The sequence below is a fragment of the Capricornis sumatraensis genome, chromosome 2 (genome assembly GCF_032405125.1).
Source record: "Capricornis sumatraensis isolate serow.1 chromosome 2, serow.2, whole genome shotgun sequence".
In the NCBI taxonomy this organism is placed as follows: Eukaryota; Metazoa; Chordata; class Mammalia; order Artiodactyla; family Bovidae; genus Capricornis; species Capricornis sumatraensis.
In genome coordinates, this window is record NC_091070.1 from 181,375,437 (window position 1) to 181,400,630 (window position 25,194).

Below are 25,194 nucleotides of genomic sequence, written 5' to 3' on the forward strand. Positions count from 1 at the left end.
TTCTTAGAGCTGGGCAAAATGCACTAGGCAGTTTCATTTAGAAATCAGATAGGCAGACAGACAGATAAAAAGGAAGGAGAAAAATTTCAAGACCAACTCTCCCTAAAATCCATAAAAGGCCACTGATGAAAATCAGTATTCTAAGCAGTGTGGCAGGTCTCCTGTCCTTCCTCCAGTGAAGCTTAACATAGGAAAATTCAGAAAGCAGGACTGTTATCAGACTCAAATACAGGTGTTTTCTGCTATGAGTGTGCTCATCAATAGTCCTAAAGATACAGATACTTATCTACACACACAAGGAAATAACACAAACTAATGCAGGAACATAGTTTGAAGATGAGAAATACAATTGAAATTTGCTATATCAGGGAACTCAAACAGAGGCTCTGTAACAACCTAGAAGTGTGGGGTAGGGAGGGAGATGGGAGGGAACATATGTATACCTGTGGCTGATTCATGTTGATATTTGCAAGAAAACAACAAAATTCTGTAAAGCAATTATCCTTCAATTAAAAAAAATTTAAAAACAAGAAGAAAAGGCTGAGAAATACACTAAACAGACTGTGGAAGCTTCATATTCAGCCAATTTAGAAACTTTCGAGGGTCATACAATAGCCTCAAATGAAATTCCAAGAAGGGATACATAGTTCAGCATTTCAGTTGGCAGATAAGCCATTTCAATTTTACTACTGGTCAGAATAGTTTACCATTAAAAGAAAAATGGTTTGGAATCAGGAAACCTAGGTTCTACACTCAGCTGCCCTGAGTCTTGACACAACCTCTCTGAGCCTTCATCCTCATGTGCAAAATGGAAGAGAGGGATTGTACCCCGCCAGGCTGTCCTGAAGATCATAGGAAGAATGTAATTTTAGTAAAATAATGTTTATAAAAGAAAGTATTGAACTGAAGTTTAAACATATGTAACTCTTTTACATAAGTTAAATATTGTAACTGAATCACCCTTCTGAAATGTAAAGCATTCTGCAAAATCCTTGTTGAATTCTTAACTAGACTCAAGTCCTTCTGGTAACAATATCCATACAGGCTGTATCTGTAACATTTTACCAGACTGCAGGTAATAATAATTTTTAAGTGGACTGGAGATGAATATGTGAGATAGGACAAGGAGAACACTTGAAAGACAGATTCATCATTCAGTACTTTGAGGGCAAAAATACAAATACACTTTCTTGGGATAAGACCAGAACCTTTGATAAAATTAAACTTGTATCAAGAACCATGCTTGTCACCTTATTGGATGTTGTGTTACCCAAAGGATAAAAGAATAAAACCATTACAGTAAGAACTCCTGGCTAACTCACAGTGCTGTGAGTAGTAATAATAAAAAATAAGATGTACATAGACATTTTTTACTATTGTTTCATGTGAAACACCTTAAAATATGGCTGGAAAGAAAAGGATTTGCCCACAAATGGGTCAGCTGTTATGCCTAGAAACATCAAATCCAACTGTGCATCGGCACAACATTAAAACTATACATTCACAATTGGTCCTCTCTTCTGAAATGTCATGCATATAACATAGTTGTGGGGGTGAAAATATCTGTGGGATGAAAATAAAGTGATGCTACATGCTAAATTCAACTTCTTGCCAAATCTCTCCCAAGAATGATCTACGTGTGACTTTTAAAATCAGCATGTTCATACTAAATAAATCTTCCTTCTAAATACCTTTTGCTCTTATTTTCATTTGTTGGTTAACAGATTCTTCCCCTCTGAGATGTTCAATTTAAAATTTAGAATAATCTTTAAAAGTCTTCCTTCCAATCCAAATCTCCAATAAAACCTAGTGGTTAAGTCATGTCAGACTCTTCTGCGACCCATGGACTCTAGCCCACCAGGCTCCTCTTCCATGGAATTTTCCAGGTAAGAATACTGGAGTGGGTTGCTATTCTTTCTTCAGGGGATCTTCCTGATCCAGGGATAGAACCTGTGTCTCCTGCATTGGCAGGCGAATTCTTTACTGCTGAGCCACCAGGGAAGCCCCTATACTTCCTGTCTACACACAATATTCTATGGAACGCACCACCACCCAGGACATCACATACATACATCCCTTCTTGGCTGTTTCAGCAGTATCTTCCCCTCTCAAGTTATTCAATGCTTTATGATGCTTTGCTATTTTCTGATCCGAAGCATCCTTCTTCTAGATCTATCTGTAGGAATTCCACTCTTGAAGACCTCAACTACCGCTCTTCAACCAAACTACAGAGACCTCTACTCATAATCACTCTTTCTTCAAAAGAGTCTTTGGGTTTTTCATGACACTTGACACAGCCTACTTAGTTTACTCTGCATCCTCTAAGCTCCTAAGGTACAAACTATTTTATTCATCTTTACCTAGTGTCTAAGGCAACGTCTGGCACCTTAACTGCTTTGAACATGACACAGACAAGTTGAGTTAAAAGTGATATATACACAGATATTTGGAAATTTTGTGTGCTTAAACTCACTCCACATGCAATTATCAGTACTGTCATAATTATTCATGTCTAATATTATTATTATCATTATCAGTTCAGTTAACTAATAACTGAGATAACTGAGTCAACAGCAACTTAAGTATCCCATCAGAGCTTAGCACAATGGAATAATACTCAGGTGAAATTGATGACTACCATGAACGGGCATAAAAGTAATTGAATTTCTGCCTAGAGTTAAAGTATCTCAGTAATTCTGACATCATCATCATCATTACCTATATTCAAACTAAAGACCAACTCAGGTTTCTTACCATGCATGAACTCTCTCCACAATTATATACTGAGGACCTGTTCAAGCAAGGTACTGAATACAAAGTTGACAGAAGAAAGATAAAGGGCACACAGAATAGAAATATGACTTAGAACCTGGTATCAGCCACTCTCACAATTACCCAGAATCAGTCTTAGCTACCTTCAATTCCTCCCTCTCCCAACACCCAGTAGTGGTATGCAGGCCATAGCCAACACCAACAGACAAGTTCAGGCCCCTCTTGTTCATGGCCTACGCAAAGGAAATCAGACTAGGTCTTCTAGTTGTTATATGGCAAACAAGTAAAATCTCCTAAAAGAGGATCATCGTTTCTTTTCTAAAATGTTAAATTCTCTCAAACAACTGCTATTTACTTAGTGTCTACAGTACAGTACTCAGACGCTCAGTCACGTCTGACTCTTTGTGACCCTATGGCCTGTAGCCTGCCAGGCTCCTCTGGCTATGGGATTCATCTAGAAAGAATACTGGATTGGGTTGCCATTTCCTCCTCCAGGGGATTTTCCTGATCCAGGATTGAACACACGTCTCTTGGGTCTACTACACTGGCAGGTGGGTTCTTTGCCACTGAGCCACCTGGGAAACCCTACTGAGTGTCTACTATGTGTTAAAGACACATGGCAGCAAGAAAGGAATTGTGCTTCATTTCATTCACAAAGCTTAAATTCTCCTGAATGAAGTTCAGTTACTCATTCTAGTATCTGAGGTTCTCTATGATCTAATATTAATTCAACTTCTCAGCTGCCTTTTCCATCACTTTTCCCAATACAAGATCCTCATCAGTGCTCCTGGCCATTTCCTTCTGTGGGGCTTTCTTTAAATTGACCTTCCTCTCCTGGAAAGCTCTCCCTCCATATTCCTATATGTGAACATCCTTTTCCTACACCATGATTCAGCTGAAATGCTTCTCCCATAAACCATCTTATAAATGTTTCAGTTCAGTTCAGTTGCTCAGTCGTGTCCGACTCTTCATAACCCCATGGACTGCAGCACACCAGGCCTCCCTGTCCATCACCAATTCCCGGAGTTCACCCAAACTCATATCCATTGGTCGGTGATGCCATCCAACCATCTCATCCTCTATAGTCTCCTTCTCCTCCCACCTTCAATCTTTCCCAGCATCAGGGTGTTTTCAAATGAGTTAGTTCTTTGCATCAGGTGGCCAAAGTATTGGCATATCAGCTTCAACATCAGTCCTTCTAATGGACACTCAGGACTGATCTCCTTTAGGATGGACTGGTTGGATCTCCTTGCAGTCCAAAGGACTTTCAAAAGTCTTCTCCATCACAGTTCAAAAGCATCAATTCTTTGGCACTCATCTTTCTTTATAGTCCAACTCTCAAATCTATACATGACTACTGGAAAAACCATAGCCTTGACTGGATGGACCTTTGGTGGCAAAGCAGTGTCTCTGCTTTTGAATATGCTATCTAAGTTGGTCATAATTTTCCTTCCAAGGAGTAAGCGTCTTTTAATTTCTTGGCTGCAGTCACCATCTGCAGTGATTTTGGAGCTCCCCCAAATAAAGTCTGTCACTGTTTCCACTTTTTCCCCATCTATTTGCCATAAAGTGATGGGACCGGATGCCATGATCTTAGTTTTCTGAATGTTGAGCTTTAATCCAACTTTTTCACTCTCCTCTCTTTCATCAAGAGGCTTTTTAGTTCTTCTTTGCTTGCTGCCGTAAGAGTGGTGTCATCTGCATATCTGAGGTTACTGAGATTTCTCCTGGCAATCTTGATTCCAGCTTGTGCCTCATCCAGCCCAGTGTTTCTAATGATGTACTCTGCATATAAGTTAAATAAGCAGGGTGACAATATACAGCCTTGAGGTACTCCTTTTCCTATTTAGAACCATGTCCAGTTCTAACTGTTGCTTCCTGACCTGCATAAATGTTTACTTTTTAAAATTAATGAATGAGTAATGTAACCTTTGTAGGCCTTGTTGCATAATATCATCTCCCTCCCCACCTGACCCGCCAGATTGCTCTCAAAAGCGTGAAGAAAATTACCTAATCAATATAGAATTTACAAATTTGAGCAGCAGGAAAAGTTGTCCATAATGAATCTTGAGCATTGGCTGTCTGGAGTATAGTGCAAACTGTTCAGCTTACAGTTGAGGAAACTAAGGACTAAAAAGGTTAGGTGAATTTTCTAAGATTACACAGCAAACAGGTAGAGCAGATGGCCATCTGGTCTTAAGACCATATTCCTATGATATAATCTATATCTCAGCTGAATTGAAAATGAAAGGAAAAATATTTTTACCACTTAAGATATTTTTTGCTACCACGGTAGAGACTGAATTGACTTAAAAATGAAATATTTAAAAAGAGGCTTGCTGCTAAGTCGCTTCAGTCGTGTCCGACTCTGTGCGACCCCATAGATGGCCTCCCACCAAGCTCCCCCATCCCTGGGATTCTCCAGGCAAGAACACTGGAGTGGGTTGCCATTTCCTTCTCCAATGCATGAAAGTGAAAAGTGAAAGTGAAGTCACTCAGTCATGTCCGACTCTTAGCGACCCATGGACTGCAGCCTACCAGGCTCCTCCATCCATGGGATTTTTCAGGCAAGAGTACTGGAGTGGGGTGCCACTGCCTTCTCCAAAAAAGAGGCTTACCTCCTTTTAAAAATGAAACAAAGTTCATGTTTCAGTTCAGTTAAAAAAAAAAGAGCAAATGGAAGATGGTATAGAGATTCCTTAGAAAACTAGAAATAAAACCACCATATAACCCAGCTATCCCACTCATAGCCATATACCCTGAGGAAACCAAAACTGAAAAAGACACATGTATCCCATTGTTCACTGCAGCACTATTTACAATAGCTAGAACATGGAAGCAACTTAAGATATCCATGAACAGATAAATGGATAAAGAAGTTGTGGTACATACACACAAAGGAATATTACTCAGCCATAAAAGGAACATCTTTGAGTCAGTTCTAATCAGGTGGATGAACCTAGAACATATCATACAGGGTGAAGTAAGTCAGAAAGAGAAAGATAAATACCGTATTCTAACGCATATATACAGAATCTAGAAAAATGGTACTGAAGAATTTACTTACAGGGCAGCAATGGAGAAACAGACATAGAGAATAGGCTTATGGACATGGGGAGAGGGGAGAAGAGGGTGAAATGTATGGAAAGAGTAACATGGAAACTTACATTACCATATGTAAAATACATAGCCAATGGGAATTGGCTATATGTCTAAGGAAACTCAAACAGGGGCTCTGTATCAACCTAGAGGGGTGGGATGGGGAGGGAGATGGGAGGGAGGTTCAAAAGGGAGGGGATATATGTATACCTATAGCTGATTCATGTTGAGACTTGACAGAAAATAACAAAATTATGTAAAGCAATTATCCTTCAAAAAAAAAAAAAAAAAGGCAATCATAAACTGTGATCTCATGCTCTGAAGTCCCTAGAGGATCCTAAGGAGAGTAATACAGGAATCTGAACATTCTGAGTCAACATATTAATCATCAAAATTAAAAATAACTCTCTGAGTAACTTATTTCTAGTTCCCATGTCAGTGATACTTCAGGAACTTAAAATGTGAACATACAAATGCCTTAATGCCTATTCCCACAATAACTATTCAATTAGCCAACATTAATTGAGTGAGGATAAGAGAACTGACTTCTATTTGGAGACACAAAAAAGAATAAAAATCTGAATTCATCTTCCCAGGATTTTCTCCCTGGTTTACCCATTGCACTCTTCCAGTCTTCTTAAATAAAGACATTAAAAGTAAAAAATAAGAACACCATGAGACAGGAACACCTACAGAAGAAATTGAGGAAGGGAGGAGGAGACAAATGGAATTAAGAGATGTCAAATACAAGATTATTGACTGGCTTATTAAAAAAAGTCGAGGGTTAGTGACTAAACAACAGTTTCAGATGTGCAGAGCACATTCCCATTTCTGTGGCAGGTTTCAGAAATAGATATTTTTGGTATATGCAAAAGGTGACTATATATAAATGTGACAGAACAAACATGTATGTTTAAGATGGCATATCAGGGAAGGCACATGGATAAGACATTTATAAAATTTGTTAATATTATATAGTCTTCTCAGATTGGGAGCTGCAAAATCACATGCTAATGTGGGCCAAGTAGGTAATGAAAGTTAGGGGAATGGGTTGGGTGTGAAGCAATAGGGAGCAGTGGAGACTGTGGTGAAGGGGAGCATACAGGCTGTGTCTTCAAAGGGAGCTGCTCTTCATAGGAGCTGACTTTGCCCAGGGGGATGTAGACTCACCACTGTCATATCTTCTGAATTTAGAGAGAACAGAAATTTGGTAATTCCCCCGAAGTTTAAATGTTGCCAACAAATTAAAAAACTTAAATTTAAAAATCTTTAAAATGTCCTGTGGGGCCAAGGAAAACACATCTGTAGGTGAGATAGAGTCATGAGCATTATGAAGAGTTTTTACATGTGTGCAATCCTTGCAAGGGAGCTCAGGATCTTATGGACCCTCCTTACCTAACCCTCTAAAACACAAAGGGAGCTATTAATTAAATTATATAAGTAAATAAACTCATTCTCAAAAGTATGCTGTTAAGTGATACCATTGAAAATGAGTTTGCTGTAGATTAAGTCGTAGCCTGTCCCCCTTGCATTAGACAATATCAATTCTTCAGATCATTCCTTCAGTAAATATTGATGGAATATCTAATCACTATACAGGACTCTGTACAAAATAATTAATTTCTAGGATTCCTGAGTAAGAAAAGCTGACGGGTCTGAGAAGGAAAGTATCAAAATCATCTGAAAAATCAATTTTCTGCTGCTTGGCAGGTTCTCTCTGTAGTCATCACAGTATAACCTTCAGGGTGTATTCTGCAGAATATTCTATAAAAGAATATTCTCTCTCTTCAGAACTGGGTATGTTATCTTATTTTTTAAAAAATATGCATTATCGTGAGACTTCCTGGTGGTCCAGTGGTTAAGACTCTGCATTCCCACTGCAGGAAGCATGGCCTTGATCCCTGTCAGGGAACTAAGAGCCTATGTGCCTTGTGGTGTGGTCAAAAGGAAAAAAAAGAAGAAAAACCATTATCAAGTTTTAGTGACAAAAATCAAATATGGATTATATATCAGTAAAAATAAAATTCTAGGCCTAGAAAATAAAAATTAGTAATCGGATAAAAAAATCAATCATAAAAATATTGGCCAGGTAACTAACTTGTCTTTAATAAAACTGGAGAAGCAAGATCAATGGGCTACAGACACAATGTTAGTAATAAATACCTTAAGTGCTCTTGGGTCAGTGTTACATTTTTTAAAATGTTTACAGGGCCTAAATATTTAAGAATGTTGTTCATGTCTGACTTTTTGCAACCCCATGAACTGTATCATGCCAGGCTTCCCTGTCCTTCACTGTCTCCTGGAGTTTGCTCAAACTCATGTCCATTGGGTCAGTGATCCCATCCAACCATCTCGTCCTCTGTTGGAGTCTTCTTCAGCACCACAATTTGAAAACATCAGTTCTTTGGCGCTCAGCTTTTTTATGGTCCAACTCGCACATCCATACATGACTACTGGAAAAACCATAGCTTTGACTATATGGACCTTGTCAGTAAAGTGATGTGTCTGCTTTCTAATACAGTGTCTAGGTTTCTCATAGCCTTTCTTTCAAGGAGTATGTGTCTTTTAATTTCATGGCTGCAGTCACCGTCTGCAGTGATTTGGAGCCCAAGAAAATTAAATCTGCCTGCTTCCATTGTTTCCCCATCTATTGGCCATGAAGTGATGGGATTGGATGCCATGATCTTAGTTTTTTGAATGCTGAGATCCAGATGTAAAACTAACAATCCCTTATTTCAAGTCCAGTTGCTTATGTCTATTGTAATGGCAATTTATCATAAATGCATGTGGCCAGTTCATGGGTATAAAGAGTTTGCTTTATAAAATGGCAAAATCTTACAATTTAGAAGGATTTTTCTCAACAATCTTCAGTCCCGTTTTCATTAACTTCAGTAGTTATTTACCTCAGTTATCTTTAAGGCTTTGGTTACATTCACTTAATATTTTCATTTAAATTAATGCATTTTAAAATTTAGGTGTATTTATTTTAAAAAGAAATTTTATGTTATTTCCATAAGAGAAAAAACATTATCTTGACATAGAGCATAATATAAACTGTTTTTAGTCATGTTCTTAAATTGCTTTCCAAGACTGGCAGTTCTTCCTTTCTGCATTTAATTCCAACATGAACTCCCTGAGACTTAAAATGTAGACTTTTTCGGAAGGATTGAAATATAAGAAAGAGAGAACTGAAAATGTCCTCAGTAGGATAACACAACAGTTAGAAAATGTAGATTAAAGCATTTTATGAGAAACTGGAAAAGGGGCAGCTAAGGATTCCAACCCTGGTTTACAGCAATAACTTACTATTAACTCTTCCCATATTTGAACCTTCATTAAAAAGGTAAGAGGCCCTTTTAATTTTAAAAAGTGTTTGTGTTTAGTCAATGGCTAGAAAAGCATCAGCTCAGTGTTCACTGCAAAAATTCCTACATACATTCCCTGGTAAGAGAGCCTTTTGCTAAGCCAAGAAGACTCTGTCTAAGAGAAGGGTAGTTGTCACTTGCCATTTTCAGCTGCAGACTGTTGTGACCAGATCTTTGTTTAAGATGTCGCTAGAGGAACATGTTTTTTGTCATCCATATAGAACTGCTCTGGTTGTACAAGATTCACCCCAAATGGCAGTTCCTGGCTCTGTCAGCTACTCCTAGCGAGGAGAGAAGACTGCCTTGCAGCTCCACAGTGCTTCTGCACTCAACACAAGTCCAGCATTTAGAGGAGTACTAACCTGCTTGCCCAGCACATTGGGAGTGTAATTCGAGCCTCTTAGATGTCAAACTGAACTAAATGAGAGATTCCTGGAGGGCAGAAACTAACTTTATATTTTATTATATTCACTTAAAGGCAGATCACTGGTTATTGCCGAACGTCTGGATGACCTGCATTTCAGACTTCAACTCTTATCTCAGCACATTCAAAATGTAAATCACTGTCTTTACTCCAAAACATTCTGAGGTAAGTCTTTCGAAACCTTCAAAGTATACATGTGTGTAAGCATGTAGCGCCATTTTCACAAGCAAGGCAGAAAATTCTATTCTATGGCATGGTTACATCTTATGTTATCACTTTTATGCATGGGATATAATTTCCTTTACTTATCTATTATTAGAAATTTAGAATATTTACAATATTCTCTATTCTAAATGGCATTACAATGACTTTTTAAACAAATTTATCTTTACAAACATGTCTTTATTCTCCTCCAAATGACCAGATCAAACAAGATGCACATTTTTTAAATAAGAAAATTGAAGTATAGTTGATTCACAATATTCTGTTAGTTTCAAGTGTACAAAGTGATTCAGGTATGTATCTTTTTTTGTGATTCTTTTCCATTGTATAGGCTATTACAAGGTATTATGTTATACAGTAAATCCTTGCTGTTTATTTTATACATGGTAGTATCTGTTAATCCCATACTCCCAGTTTATCCCTTTCTCCCTTTCCACTTTGGTCACCATAAATTTGTCTTCTATGACTGTGAGTGTATTTGTTTTATAAATAAATTCATTTGTATCATTTTTTTAGATTCCACATGTAAGTGCTATTGTGCAGTATTTGTCTTTCTCTAACTTACTTCACTTAGTATGATAATCCCTAGGTCCAAGAGGGACACCTCTTTTCCCCATGCCATGCAGCTTGCGGGGGTCTTATCCTTACTTACCAGGGATCAAACCTGCGGCCCTGGAAGTGGAAGTGTGGGGTCCTAACCACTGAACTGAAAAGGAGCTCCCCAGTATGCATACAGAACCCTCTGTGAAGCCATCCATCTGGTATACTTCTCTGCTTGGAGGAACCAGAGCACCTCTCTGCTGTGTCATGGTTTGCTCTCACTGTTTAATTATGTTCAGTATTTGGTCCCATCCAATAATAGTTAAATTTCTCACCCCTGACTCATCCCCATATTCAAGTCATTTCAGATTCCAGCACATAGTAATCAAACACAATTGTGAGGCACTGGGATGAAAATGGACGAGCTGTAATCCCAGCCCAGAAGAGCTGGGGAGGCATACCAACGGCAACATGTGGTCCGTTCAGTTCTGCACTGTAATAGAGGCAATGGAAACTCACTATGGGGACAAACGTGAGGGAACAATGAATTCTTCCAGGGGCAAAGGTGAAGGAGGAGAGGGGGAAAAAAGAGAGGTTATAGGAAGCTATGGAGTGAGACAAATGGTTATACTGCTTGTTGAAACATTAATAGAAATTCATGAGGTGGGAAAAAAATGGAAAGGTGACATATTGGGTAGATTTACAAGTAGACATCAGTCAATTCAAGCTTTTTGTTTCACCTAGACCCATGTTCCACTTAGAAATTTCATGAAGATCTCCTGTCTGTTGAGGCAACTTCTGCACTACTGACATTTAGAGTCAGATAATTCTTTGGAGGACTGTCCTGTGCATTGCAGGATGTTTACCGCACCCCTGGCCTCTCTTCAGTAGGAGCAACTGTTTCCACCTTCCAACTGTGACAACTGAACATGTTTCCAGATACTGCCAAATCTCCCTGGGGATGAAGGGGAGTGGAAATCATCTTAGTTGAGAACCAGTGTTTTAAGTATAATTCTAGCTGTAAGGACTTCTCCCTTACTATCCTATCTTTTTTTCTCAGTCAGGAAATGATTTTTTTTCCCTTCGGTTTAAAGCCCAATGGACTCTTATTTTATTTTTAGATTAGAGGCAAATTGTTGAAAACATTAAGTTACCAATGCCCCGACTATAACAAAGAATTTCTTCTTTGATTAAATGTAATAAACAAAAACTGAAATGTTCACTATGATAGAAAAGCACATATTTGCTCAGAACATTACAATTTGCAAAGTGCTTTCCTATATGATTTCAAAAAATGCTCACAACATCCTGTGAAATATCCATTATTATTTCCATTCTAGGGGTAAAGAAAGGCTCAGTTAAAGCTGTCACCTATCTGAGACCCCCTGAATACCAACTCCTGGAGTTAATATTCATATCTGGACAGTCTCATTCCAAAATGTATATACTTTTGGTTTAGGTTAATAAACAGCTAGTGTGAGCTTCTCTACGTTGCACACAGGTAAGCCAGAGAAAAAGTCTCATCTTAACATCATACAGATGAAGCAATAAAATGATCTGAGGATGCTCGGTTACCTACATAGCCCACCAGGAAAATATAATCAGTAAAAACTTTGTAGAAAGAAAAGCATCATTTAACTAACAAAGAATTGTGTTGTTTCCATCCTTTGCATAGCTTTAAGAGCACTTATTATACAAAAAGAAGAGTGATACACACTAGATATGGTAACTTTTACACTCATAATTTTAGAGTATGTTAATTTCTTTTAGTCATTCTAAATAGCCAATTCTAACTTGGTTTAATGAAGATTACTATCCTCTGATAGAAAACTGCATATAAAAATAGAAAATTAAGTAACTAGATTATGGCTACTCAGCTAATTAGAGACCAAGTCAAAATCTTTGTACCTCGAAATAAGTGTTCTTTCCTCTACATTTTCCAGCATCATATAACCCTATACCCCTCTAGATATAAATATCACTATGCCAATGAAGGGGCTTCCCTGGTGGCTCAGATGTTAAAGCCTCTGCTTGCAATGCAGGAGACCTGGGTTCAATCCCTGGGTCAGGAAGATCCCCTGGAGAAGGAAATGGCAACCCACTCCAGTATTCTTGCCTGGAGAATCCCATGGATGGAGGAGCCTGGTGGGCTACAGTCCATGGGGTCGCAAAGAGTTGGACACGACTGAGCGACTTCACTTACACTTTCATGCCAATGAAGGGCTTCTCTGGGGGCTCAGATGGTAAAGAATCTGCCTGAAATGTGGGATACCCTGGTTTGATCCTTGGGTTGGGAAGATCCCCTGGAGAAGGGAATGACTACCCACTCCAGTGTTCATGCTTGGAGAAATGCATGGGGAGAGGAGCCTCGTGGGCTACAGTCTATGGGGTTGTAAAGAGTCAGACACAACTGAGCAACTAATACACACATATGCCAATAAATAAAATATCCTCAACCGGATACAAATATCACTATGTCAGTAAAAATATCCTCAACCATTCTGTTTCAATATTATCTGAAGCCACATCGACCTTGGTAGTTTTAAGGGCACTATAAAGGATGTTCAGTCCAGTTCACTCATTCAGTCATGTCTGACTCTTTGCGACCCCACGAGCTGCAGCACGCCAGGCCTCCCTGTCCATCACCAACTGCTGGAAACCCATGTCCAAACCCATGTCCATTGAGTTGATGATGCCATCCAATCATCTTATCCTCTGTCGTCCCCTTCTCCTCTTGCCCTCAATCTTTCCCAGCATCAGGGTCTTTTCAAATGAGTCAGCTCTTCACATCAGGTGGCCAAAGTATTGGAGTTTCAGCTTCAACATCAGCCCTTCCAATGAACACCCAGGACTGATATGGTAATTTTTGCTACTAATGTGCCAAGGATAAAAGGCAGTCCCTTAAATTAGGCAAATCAGCTCAATCAGTGAGACTCTCTTATTCATGACACATGAGTTAACACATGAAAAAATGCTTGCACTTTTCTAGACTTAGTCAACTCTGGACTCAAATAATATTTGATATTTCTGAACCTAGACTCCAGCTTGACAAAAAGGTGAGCGGAGAAGATCCAGGAATTTCCTGCATATACTCACACTTCTTTAAAAATTATTGGTCTATATAAAAGTAAAGGGCTTATTTAAGATAGGAATACATTTTATAATAAACAAATAGGTATTTTAAATATGAATGGAAGGCAGTTCAATTCCTGGCTTAAACAACAAAAATTTCCAAGCCTTACTCCATCATGGAAGGTGGGATAGTACAGCAGTCTTGAATCGCAGTTAGGGGAGAGGTCAGGTGAGCTGTGTAGGATGCTTCTACAACTTGCTTATTCCGGTTGACCACATCCAAGTAACGGTTGAACTTCTCTCGGATTTTTTTGGCTAGCTGTGGGATGAGAGTAAGCAAAATAAATCAAAAGACCAGGACAGTAACCCACTGTACTTTTAACTATACATTAACTTTTGTCACAAGCTGTCTATATTAAACTTCCGGTAAAGCAAAAACATATTCATGTCTTATTTCATTATGTAAAGTTAAATAAAAATTGCAAAATACCCAAAAGTCACAGAAGAATACTTAATCTGTGGTAAAATAATAACTTCTATCTTATAATAGATAAAGATACATTAAGAACTACCCATGTGTTCAAATTCAGATAGAATAATACCGATCCATAAAAATGCCCTGGGTGGAGAAAACAGCCTATTGATGTTATTGTTGACATGGCAGTGAGTGTTAGGGGTTACAGAGCAAAATAATGACTGGAAGAAAAAAATGCCACTATTCATAGTTCTGTATTCACACAGACTTTTGAGGAGGAAAATACGCGAAGGGAAATGATATTCAGTATGTTCTGTTACACAGCTCCAGGGGGCACCATTCACAGCCTTTCATGTGAATGGAGAATCTCTGAAGTTGTACAGTGCAGACATCCATATAAAATAAAATATATATAGTTAGAAATAGACTTGTATTTGGTCTGTTATACATTGAACATGGGTAAATGTCTTTCTTAACAGAACACCACATCATCATACACTTTCACATGGGAATAGCAAAGCAAATTGCTAAGCAGACTGCTTTTTCCTCAATTGTCCCCACCAAATATCACAGCTTAATTACAGATCTCCAAGGAAAACAGTGTTATTTTTCTTCCCCTTAAACAAAATGTTACCCAAATGAAATGACTGATAGAATTATAGCTAATTGGTTTTGTAGAGCTATTCATTACCAGCACACTAGAGGAGAACTAATCATCTCCTTTGGGTCACGTATCGCACACAATCCAGTAGCTTACAAGCTGAGAACATGGAGCCAAATCAGAATATCTTCATTTATTCCTTTCAAGTTGCTTTAACATTTTGATTTTGTACCAGTGACACTCTGGCACTTTCAGAGTTTCAATTAAATAACTGAGATTCTCAACCTTGTTAAATATTGTACACACTAGAAAGTTTAGAAAAATGTCCAGACACCAGAAAAAGAGTATGAGTGTAATGTTCAATGTGATAATAGGTTGCTCAAATTCATTTCAGCATTTTCAAAGGAGGAACTGTGTGTCTCAAAAACTAACATGCCCACCTGTAACTCGACTACCTGAGTTAAGAGTTTTCACTATTTTTTTAAAAAAAAACATAAATTATTCTTGTTGAGGTTTAAATGTCCCACTGGTGATTTTGCCTCTGGGGTGGTGCTGGGCAAAGTTTGGAGACAATTTTGGTTGTTATAACTTGGTGGAGAGTGATACTGGCACATGCTACTGGAGATCAGTGGAGAAATAACTCCAGAAAAAATGAAGGGATGGAGCCAAAGGTAAAACAATACCTAGTTGTGGATATGACTGGTGATAGAAGCAAGGTCTGATGCTGTAGAGAGCAATATTGCATAGGAACCTGGAATGTCAGGTCCATGAATCAAGGCAAATTGAAGTGGTCAAATGAGATGGCAAGAGTGAACATTGACATTCTAGGAATCAGCGAACTAAAATGGACTGGAATGGGTGAATTTAACTCATATGACCATTATATCTACTACTGTGGGCAGGAATCCTTAGAAGAAATGGAGTAGCCATCATGGTCAACAAGAGAGTCCGAAATGCAGTACTTGGATGCAATCTCAAAAACAACAGAATGATCTCTGTTTGTTTCCAAGGCAAACCATTTTATATCTCAGTAATCCAAGTCTATGCCCCAACCAGTATGCTGAAGAAGCTGGAGGTGAACAATTCTATGAAGACCTACAAGACCTTTTAGAACTAACACCCAAAAAAGATGTCCTCCTCAATATAGGGGACTGGAATGCAAAAGTAGGAAGTCAAGAAACACCTGGAGTAACAGGCAAATTTGGCCTTGGAATATGGAATGAAGCAGGAGAAACAAAGGCTAACAGAGTTTTGCCAAGAGAACACACTGGTCATAGCAAACACCCTCTTCCAACAACACAAGAGAAGACTCTACACATGGACATCACCAGATGGTCAACACCAAAATCAGATTGATTATACTCTTTGCAGCCAAAGATGGAGAAGCTCTATACAGTCAGCAAAAACAAGACTGGGAGCTAAAGGTGGCTCAGATCATGAACTCCTTATTGCCAAATTCAGACTTAAATTGAAGAAAATAGGGAAAATCGCTAGACCATTCAGGTATGACCTAAATCAAATCCCTTATGATTATACAGTGGAAGTGAGAAATAGATTTAAGGGACTAGATCTGATAGATAGAGTGCCTGATGAACTATGGAATGAGGTTCGTGACATTGTACAGAGGCAGGGATCAAGACCATCCCCATGGGAAAGAAATGCAAAAAAGCAAAATGGCTGTCTGGGGAGGCCTTACAAATAGCTGTGAAGAGAAGAGAAGTGAAAAGCAAAGGAGAAAAGGAAAGATATAACCATCTGAATGCAGAGTTCCAAGAATAGCAAGAAGAGATAAGAAAGCCTTCCTCAGCGATCAATGCAAAGAAATAGAGGATAAGAACAGAATGGGAAAGACTAGAGATCTCTTCAGGAAAATTAGAGATACCAAGGGAACATTTCATGCAAAGATGGGCTCCAATAAAGGACAGAAATGGTATGGACCTAACAGAAGTAGAAGATATTAAGAAGAGGTGGCAAGAATACGCAGAAGAACTGTACAAAAAAGATCTTCATGACCAAGATAATCACGATGGTATTGTCACTCACCTAGAGCCAGATATCCTGGAATGTGAAGTCAAGTGGGCCTTAGAAAGCATCACTACGAACAAAGCTAGTGGAGGTGATGGGATTCCCATTGAGCTGTTTCAAATCCTGAAAGATGATGCTGTGAAAGTGCTGCACTCAATATGCCAGCAAATGTGGAAAACTCAGCAGTGGCCACAGGACTGGAAAAGGTCAGTTTTCATTCCAATCCCAAAGAAAGGCAATGCCAAAGAATGCTCAAACTACAGCACAATTGCACTCATCTCACACGCTAGTAAAGTAATGCTCAAAATTCTCCAAGCCAGGCTTCAGCAATATGTGAACCATGAACTTCCAGATGTTCAAGCTGGTTTTAGAAAAGGCAGAGGAACCAGAAATCAAATTGCCAACATCTGCTGGATCATGGAAAAAGCAAGAGAGTTTCAGAAAAACATCTATTTCTGCTTTCTTGACTATGCCAAAGCCTTTGACTGTGTGGATCACAATAAACTGTGGAAAATTCTGAAAGAGATGGGAATACCAGACCACCTAACCTGCCTCTTGAGAAATCTGTATGCAGGTCAGGAAGCAACAGTTAGAACTGGACATGGAAAAATAGACTGGTTCCAAATAGGAAAAGGAGTACGTTAAGGCTGTATATTGTCACCTTGCTTATTTAACTTATATGCAGAGTACATCATGAGAAACGCTGGACTGGAAGAAGCACAAGCTGGAATCAAGATAGCCGGGAGAAATATCAATAACCTCAGATATGCAGATGACACCACCCTTATGGCAAAAAGTGAAGAGGAACTCAAAAGCCTCTTGATGAAAGTGAAAGAGGAGAGTGAAAAAGTTGGCTTAAAGCTCAACATTCAGAAAACGAAAACAATGGCATCTGGTCCCATCACTTCATGGGAAATAGATGGGGAAACAGTGGGAACAGTGACAGACTTTATTTTTTTGGGCTCCCAAATCACTGCAGATGGTGACTGCAGCCATGAAATAAAAAGACACTTACTCCTTGGAAGGAAAATTATGACCAACCTAGATAGTATATTCAAAAGCAGAGACATTACTTTGCCAACAAGGTCTGTCTAGTCAAGGCTATGGTTTTTCCAGTGGTCATGTATGGATGTGAGAGTTGGACTGTGAAGAAAGCTGAGCACCGAAGAATTGATGCTTTTGAACTGTGGTGTTGGAGAAGACTCTTGAGAGTCCCTTGGACTGCAAGGAGATCCAACCAGTCCATTCTGAAGGAGATCAGTCCTGGGTGTTGTTTGGAAGGAATGATGCTAAAGCTGAAACTCCAGTACTTTGGCCACCTCATGCAAAGAGTTGACTCATTGGAAAAGACTCTGATGCTGGGAGGGATTGGGGGCAAGAGGAAAACGGGACGACAGAGGATGAGATGGCCGGACGGCATCACCGACTTGATGGATGTGAGTTTGAGGGAACTCTGGGAGTTGGTGATGGACAGGGAGGCCTGGCGTGCGACAATTCATGGCTCGCAAAAAGTCGGACATGACTGAGCGACTGAATTGAACTGAACTGAGATGATAAAGAGCCATACAGCTTCTGCCTGTCTCTCTTGGAATGGTCTCAACCACCCTGCTGTAAGAAGTCCAAGACACGTGGAGAGGCCACAGTGAATTATTTGTTTGGTAGCTCTAGCCAAGCAAGTCTTCAAGTTATCTCAGCCTGGCTCCGGATATGAGTCAAGAAGTCTCTGGATAATTCTAGCCCCTGGCCTTCGCTTATGGAGTCCTAGGCATTATGGAACAGAGATGCCAGCCTTGCAATGCCTGAACCATTGAATCTGTAGGCATGAAGAAAGTTGTCTATGTCACTACGTTTTGGGTTGGGGGGTGGGGTGGTCAGGGTGTGACAAGGGGCGGGTCTTACATGGCAACAAGTAGCCAGAATGAACACCCAGGATAGGTGGAATTCCTTCATAACATAAATGTGTTGAAGCTATGCTAAACAAAGCTGCTCAGAGAGAGACACTGCATTGAAATCATCAAGACAGTATCCTGTAAATTATAAATCTGTTGCAAAGAGATTCCAACGATCTTCAGAAAATTATGATAACCACCATATAGTGGTAGTTACCATATACTAGGCAGAGGACACCACAGTGTAAGTACTGACATTTTATATCAATGAACCACAAAATATAAGACTTCACTCCCTCATTTAAAACTCAGAACTGTCTTGTCTATAAAACCTGTGTATTCACCTGCTCAGTTTTGCTGCCCCAGACAAAGTTAAGAAAAGCTGCAATAGTGGCTTGAAATTTTAAATTTTAAAAGCACAGAATCTGAGGAATAGAACTTCCATTAACATAATCAGCCAAGGCACAGAGTGGGTTGGCTGCGGAATTGTTCCTAGGGTTGGGGTGGGAGGTGGTTACTGGGTGATGGGAGATGGACTCTGGTGGGGATGGGGGAGCAGAGGGGTGGTATCTGCCTTTGGCCTTCTTGTTAGGGTGGGCCTAACACGGCATTCTTCATTAGTGGAAGCAGTTACTTACATACAGAGTCCAGACACACAAGACAATGAATAAAAGGTCTCAAAAGAAAGCTCTCTCCACTGGGATTCACTCCTCTTGGTCAGTAACTCCTCAGTGTCCATGTTATGACACCCTATCCGGCTTTATTTTTTAAAAAACTGCCCACATTAAGCATGTGTAGGACATTGTTATGGGCACCTCACAAGCATATGACAATTTAATCCTTCCAGGAACCCTACAAACTACACATCTCCATCGTTAAAAAAAGCTTGCTCAAGGTCACAAAACTAGTAAGTAGTAAAGCTGGGATCCAAAACCAGTAACATTCTGCCTCAGAACCCAAGCTTCAGTCTGTGCAACACTGCTTCACTCTGTGAATTCTTAGACCTAACAACCTCCCATGATTTCTTTTCAAACCCATTTGAATCAATGCTATGAAACTCTTGGCAGAATACCATAAGCCATACACAGTCTCATGAGAATTAGATTTTAATAATTTACATTTCATTTGGAATTTTTCACAATTCCTATGAAAGTCAAAACTTTGAAGTTTAGAATTGCTGAATTCTACCACCAATAAGAAAAAGGGATATGAATTTGAAGTAACGTACCCTCCAAAACAATGCCTATCTGTTATTACCTGACTACTGTGCTATCAGTTCTACCGAACTAAGTTTAATTGTCCGGATTAGTTCCGGGTAGTCCAGCTTGATCATTACTGTAAGGAGAACAGAATAAATGTAACATTCCTATCCTGAAGGAAGTGAACTTCAGAATTCAGTAGTTTCCTCTGGCTTTTGATCTGAGTTAATTTATCTGTCATCACAGAGTAGTAAGATGAAATTGTAATTTCTATTGTGTATGTGGAAAAAAAAAAAGAGGCATGTGGAGCTTGAGGGTCTCTGGACTCCCAGCGGGTGATCTGGCCTCCTTTGACCCCACTGCCTGAGACGACCCCTGGGTGCCCTTCGGACAAGGACTGTGAGAGTGACTCACAGTAGAAACCTCACGCTCCACCGTGGGGTAGATTTTCCCTCTCTAAAAGCAATCTCTTTTAGCATGCCAACCAAATCCAGGTTGCTCGGCAAGCATAACAGAATCTATTAGAGTAAAGATAGCCCACAGAGAGATTAAATCCTGAATGTATCCGTTAAATTCGAGAGGACCCGCTACCAAGGCGGAAACTTCCAAGAGGCCAGACAGATTCTGGGTCTGTATCCTGCCATGATCCCTGCAGACAGAGGAAAACAAAGGACATTCTCAACAAAAAGCTACAGGTGGACCCACAATCCTTCTCAGTGTAATTAAAAACATTTTTCTTTCCATGGCTCAGCTTTCATCTTTTATCCTTCTTTATCCTCTCCCCTTCATCCCCTAAGGGGTTCCTGAATGCTGATGAGACGACAGGGCTAAAACCATCTTGTCATCTCTTGGGTCAATTCTTCAGCTAGCCAGCATCCAGCTATGGGTCAAATGATGAGTAGGTAGCTGGCCAGTCCCCATGGGAACGGATTCTTATTTGTCATCATCTCCAGTGACAACGTTTCATCACAACATCAATGAATTTCTTTCTTGCTGAATTTCACTTCCCTTAATTTTCCCATAGACATTTCTGTCATTTGCATACTTCCCCAGAGCCCCCTTTTCTCCCCCCACCCAACCTTTTTTAAAAAGCTCTTTTTACCTTAGCTTTATACTTCTGAAGATTGGAGGTGGGGTGGGCATACGGGTAGAACAAGGTAAAAGAAAACAAAAATGAAAAGGCATAGTACACACGTTATTTATGTCTCTGTCCTAAAAGGAAGGGCCGGAAGGAGTTTTGAATGTTGGGGAAAGCTTTCTCTAAAATACATAACAATGAAGCTGACAGGCACAGACAGGAAAGGTACCCCAGGGAACTGGAGATTCAGAGCAAAATTCCTACTGAATGTAGAAGAGTTTAACATTTGACATTCAGAAACCTTTGTGCCGTGATAAGAATCGACTAGCTGATCTCCCTTTCCTTCTATTTCAGCCGTTATTACTCAGGAAAATAAACCTTTTCATTTTCCAGCAAGTTTCAGGATTTGGTTATTTAAATGTCAGTAACACAGACATAATTTTAGGGATACTCAAGCACAAGCATCACACCATTGCATTCCAAGGTTCAAGGAGGAAACCGTCTTATTGTTTCATGTCGGACATTGTTTATAGGGTTATTAATAACACCACACTCTTGCTATTATTTTATTAGTAACAGTTGTAATATTCTAGACAGCTCTCCCAGTTATTAGCTGGGAATCTGGGTCAGTTCCTTGACGTCCATTAGCCTTGGTGTCCTCATGAGTACAACAGGATAACATAGTTTCAAGAACTTTTTCTGACGTTCAAATGTAACAATGACTATATTAATATAAACCCCAGGATGACTACAAGGGATTATTCTCTTTGTTATATACCCCAGTCTCAGGACTAGGAAGAGCATGTGGTGTTATAAGAAAACACTGTGGAGCCATAAGTAACGGGAGAGGGACTCCCTAAATATTAACCATTTTATTCATTTAACTCACGCTTAATTCTCCGCAGGAAAACTGACACATCTCTGGGGGGTGGGGAAGCATTCTTCCCCTTAAAAATTAACAGTAAAATGGAACAAAGAACTTAAGCTTTGGAGTCAAAGAAATCTGAGTCAAATCAAGCTGTCACTTACTTACTAAGTAAATGGAGCCAAAGTAAATTATTTCTCTAAGCCTCAACTCTGTTGTTGTTTTAGTCGCTAAGTTGTGTCCGACTCTTTGGCGACTCCATGGACTGTAGCTCACCAGGTTCTTCTGTCCATGAGATTTCCCAGGCAAGAATACTGGCGTGGGTTGCCATTTCCTTCTCTAGGGGATTAATTACCTCTAAACTGGAAATAACAATAGCTGTTTCATGACATTGTTTGAGAACCAAGAGGGATGATGTTTATAAATATTTAGCAGAGTGTCTAACTGACTGAATGTGCCAAATAAATGGTAGTGATTGTTTACTAATATTATCATTGTTGTGATTATCTGTGGGAATCGATGTAGGAACTCAGACACTATGAACAGAGACTCCCAAAGAGCCTAGGAAGAAGAGTCAGGATGGGTGTGCTAACACTGGGCTATGACCTTACTAGGGCTATCGGCACCTCTTCCATAGCACAGTATCATGTAGGTTATATAGTTAGTCATAGGTAGGGACTCTTCTGGGATCCTCTTTTTCTAAATTAAAGGATTTAATAATGACTTTATTCTTATGTCACACAATACCATTTTCAAAGCATTTTTTCATGACTCATCCAACAGTACTGGGAGCCAGGCAAAGCAGATATTCCTGGCCCCTTCTCTACCATCAGGAAATCAAGGCTCAGTGGTACACCCAAGCTCATGCTGAGTAAGTGCAGAAAACAGAGAGACCAGGGCTTCTAATCCCCAGTTCCATTCTCTTTCTGCTACAAGCTCCTCCAATTTGCAGGAAAATGTGAACTCTCCCAGATCAAATGATCTAAGTTCTACTCATTCTTCCAGTCCCAGCCCTGCGTTTGCCTCTCTGAAGACTTCTCAGGTCCTTCTTTCCCAAAATTGTCTAGGACTCAGTGTCTGTGCCACTCAGTGTCGATCTTTCCTCATTTAAAGATCCCATTTCTTCCAAGAAGCCAATAACATAATACTTAACATTTACCCATTGCTTGCTATGTGCCAGGCACTTTGAAACTGCAATTTTGGGAGATGCCTTTTTTTTTTTAATGCTCACAACAACTCTTGGTACTTACTATATGCTATTTTTATAAACAGTTTTGATAGATTAACTTGCCCAAGGTCACTCAGCTAATAAATAGAATAATTAGATCAAACCTGTGCTTTTGAACCACTGGGCTATGCATTTTTCTTTCATGTAACCTAGCATCGAGAAGAGACTTAAAAGCCTTCATTACTGTATTCATTTCCCTACAATATACCATTACGTGTCATATTGGGAAAACCTGCTTCTAGTTCAAAAAAGGGCAGATAACTTGGAAAAATTGCTCATATCTGGTTTAAGCCAATCAGAAGCTTTGAGCCTCTCTAGTTCCCTGTTTTCCTCAGCCTCTAGGATGATATAAGCTGCTCTGGAGTACCTATTGCTGGGAAAAGAGCACCAGTTCAGATAAGGTACCCTGATGGCAACTGGCCATACTTGTGGTGTGGCTGCTGATCTGCTCCGAGCTCAGGTCTCAAGTGTGGAAGAGCCTGGGCCTGGCAGGCAACGATACAGGAGAAGACAGACGAAGACCCGGAGATGGGACAGGGCCCGTCTGAACTTCCAATGGCCCGCGGAGGCTTCAGGGTTGCCTGACGGATGTGTGGGAAGAGCACATCCAGTGGAGAAGTGGGGCGGCCGCTGACAGACGAACTGCAGGTGGACCAGGAAGATTTATGTGCAAGGCTGTCTGGGCTCCAGGGTCACATACCCCAATTCTGGGAGAGGTGGGGCCCCTGCGGCTGAGCTGGGGAGGCACGCAATGGAAAAAACAGGAGGCAAGTGCTGACATGCCAGAGAGCCGAAAGGAGGCTGAGCTCTGGGAAACGGTTGAGAGCGGCAGCTTCTCTCTTTAAGCAAAACATAGGTTTGCTTAAAAGGTTATAATGGGGTTTGGTTTGGGCAGCAGTTTGTACTGGGTATTCCAGGAGAGTCATGGAAACACACAGCCCAGCCTCCTGAAAGCCAAGGTTATCAACTCAAGGGCTCAATGGGCTTTTGCCCTGTTTTTCACCCCTCTCTACCCTTAACAACCAGATCATAACAAAAGAAACAAAAGGAAGGACAGGCTTCAACCCACTTCTCCCCACTTCACTCTGTAATAGGAGCCTTTGGGCTGAGGTTCCTTTAAACCAAAATAAGCAAGTGCTCAGGCCTTGAAGTTTACAGTCAGTTCCTTCACAAGGAAAAAGGAGTTTAACCTAGACTCAACCTTGGAAAAAATCAAGAGGCTGAGAGTTGGGGGATGAGGGAGGAACTCTGGCCACTGCATACAGGATAATCTAACCTTTTACGTTACAACTTTTGAGATGAGCTTTCTTAGTTTATGAATCAGGGAGGAAAGGTGTTGAAATACCCTGGGGTTCATGATTTTAGGAATACTCCGGTGGCCCATGAGGGATACAGAGAAAAGGAAAGAAAACCCAGTCCCATTACTCTTACCACATAAAGCTCTCATTTACAGTATAAATAACTGTGCATAACTTATAGACACCAAGTATGCGGGCTTCCCATGTGATGCAGGGAAGAAACTGCCTGCCAATGCAGGAGATGCAGGTTTGATCCCTGGGTTGCGAAGATCCCCTGGAGTAAGAAATGGCAACCCATTCCAGTATTCTTGCCCCAGAAATTCCATGGCCAGAGGAGCCTGGCGGGCTACAGTCCAGGGGGCTACAAAGAGGTGGACACAACTGGGCATGCATGTACATACTTAGAAGCATTCTAAGTAACAAGTTGGGGTGGGGGAATGCATTAGGGAAACTGGGGCCAGTTGGGAGGGCTCTGGAAAGCTGCAGTTTCACTCTATCCCAGACTACTTTTCCCCCCACAAATGCAACTAACTTCTCATATCTACAACCAACCTTGCAACCTGAGGCAGCGCCTGGCAGGGACTTGTTTTTGGTATAAATGAAGGACAAAATCTGACCTATCCTCCACTGGGAGGCCAACTGGCTAGAGCATTTTAGGGTTCTTCATGGGTCCTCTGAGAGCAGATGGGTCAACTCTTGCCAGCAAGTGTCAATTAGCTCAGCAATAAAGTGGAAAGATGAGACTGGCAAGTAAGCAAAAATCTGCCACTAAACACTTACTTTTGCCATCTTCAACCTGGCCAAGGCCTCATTAAATCCAATTCTGGGGACGGCAATCTTGAGACACAATGAAAGAAAAACAAAAAACCAAAAAACTAGATGTTTCCATTTCCCCTTTCTTAATGATAAATTAATCTGACTTACCATTCCAATGGAATATAATAATGTGCCATTTTAGGACTTCACTGATCCATAGTACTAAGAGCAGCAGGGCTCAATGACAGTAAGTCTAAGGTCTCCTACTCCCTAGTTACAAATATAT

The 25,194-nt window shown here is 40.1% G+C and overlaps 1 protein-coding gene across 1 annotated transcript in view; it reads right to left on the reverse strand.

Moving 5' to 3' along the window:
• Positions 1 to 25,194, reverse strand: part of CACHD1 (cache domain containing 1) — a 236,083-nt gene that overhangs the window by 92,615 nt on the left and 118,274 nt on the right. Inside the window, exon 3 of the mRNA XM_068964526.1 lies at positions 13,665 to 13,813. Within this exon, the coding sequence (XP_068820627.1) occupies positions 13,665 to 13,813 (149 nt within the window). The remainder of the gene's footprint in view (positions 1 to 13,664; positions 13,814 to 25,194) is intronic.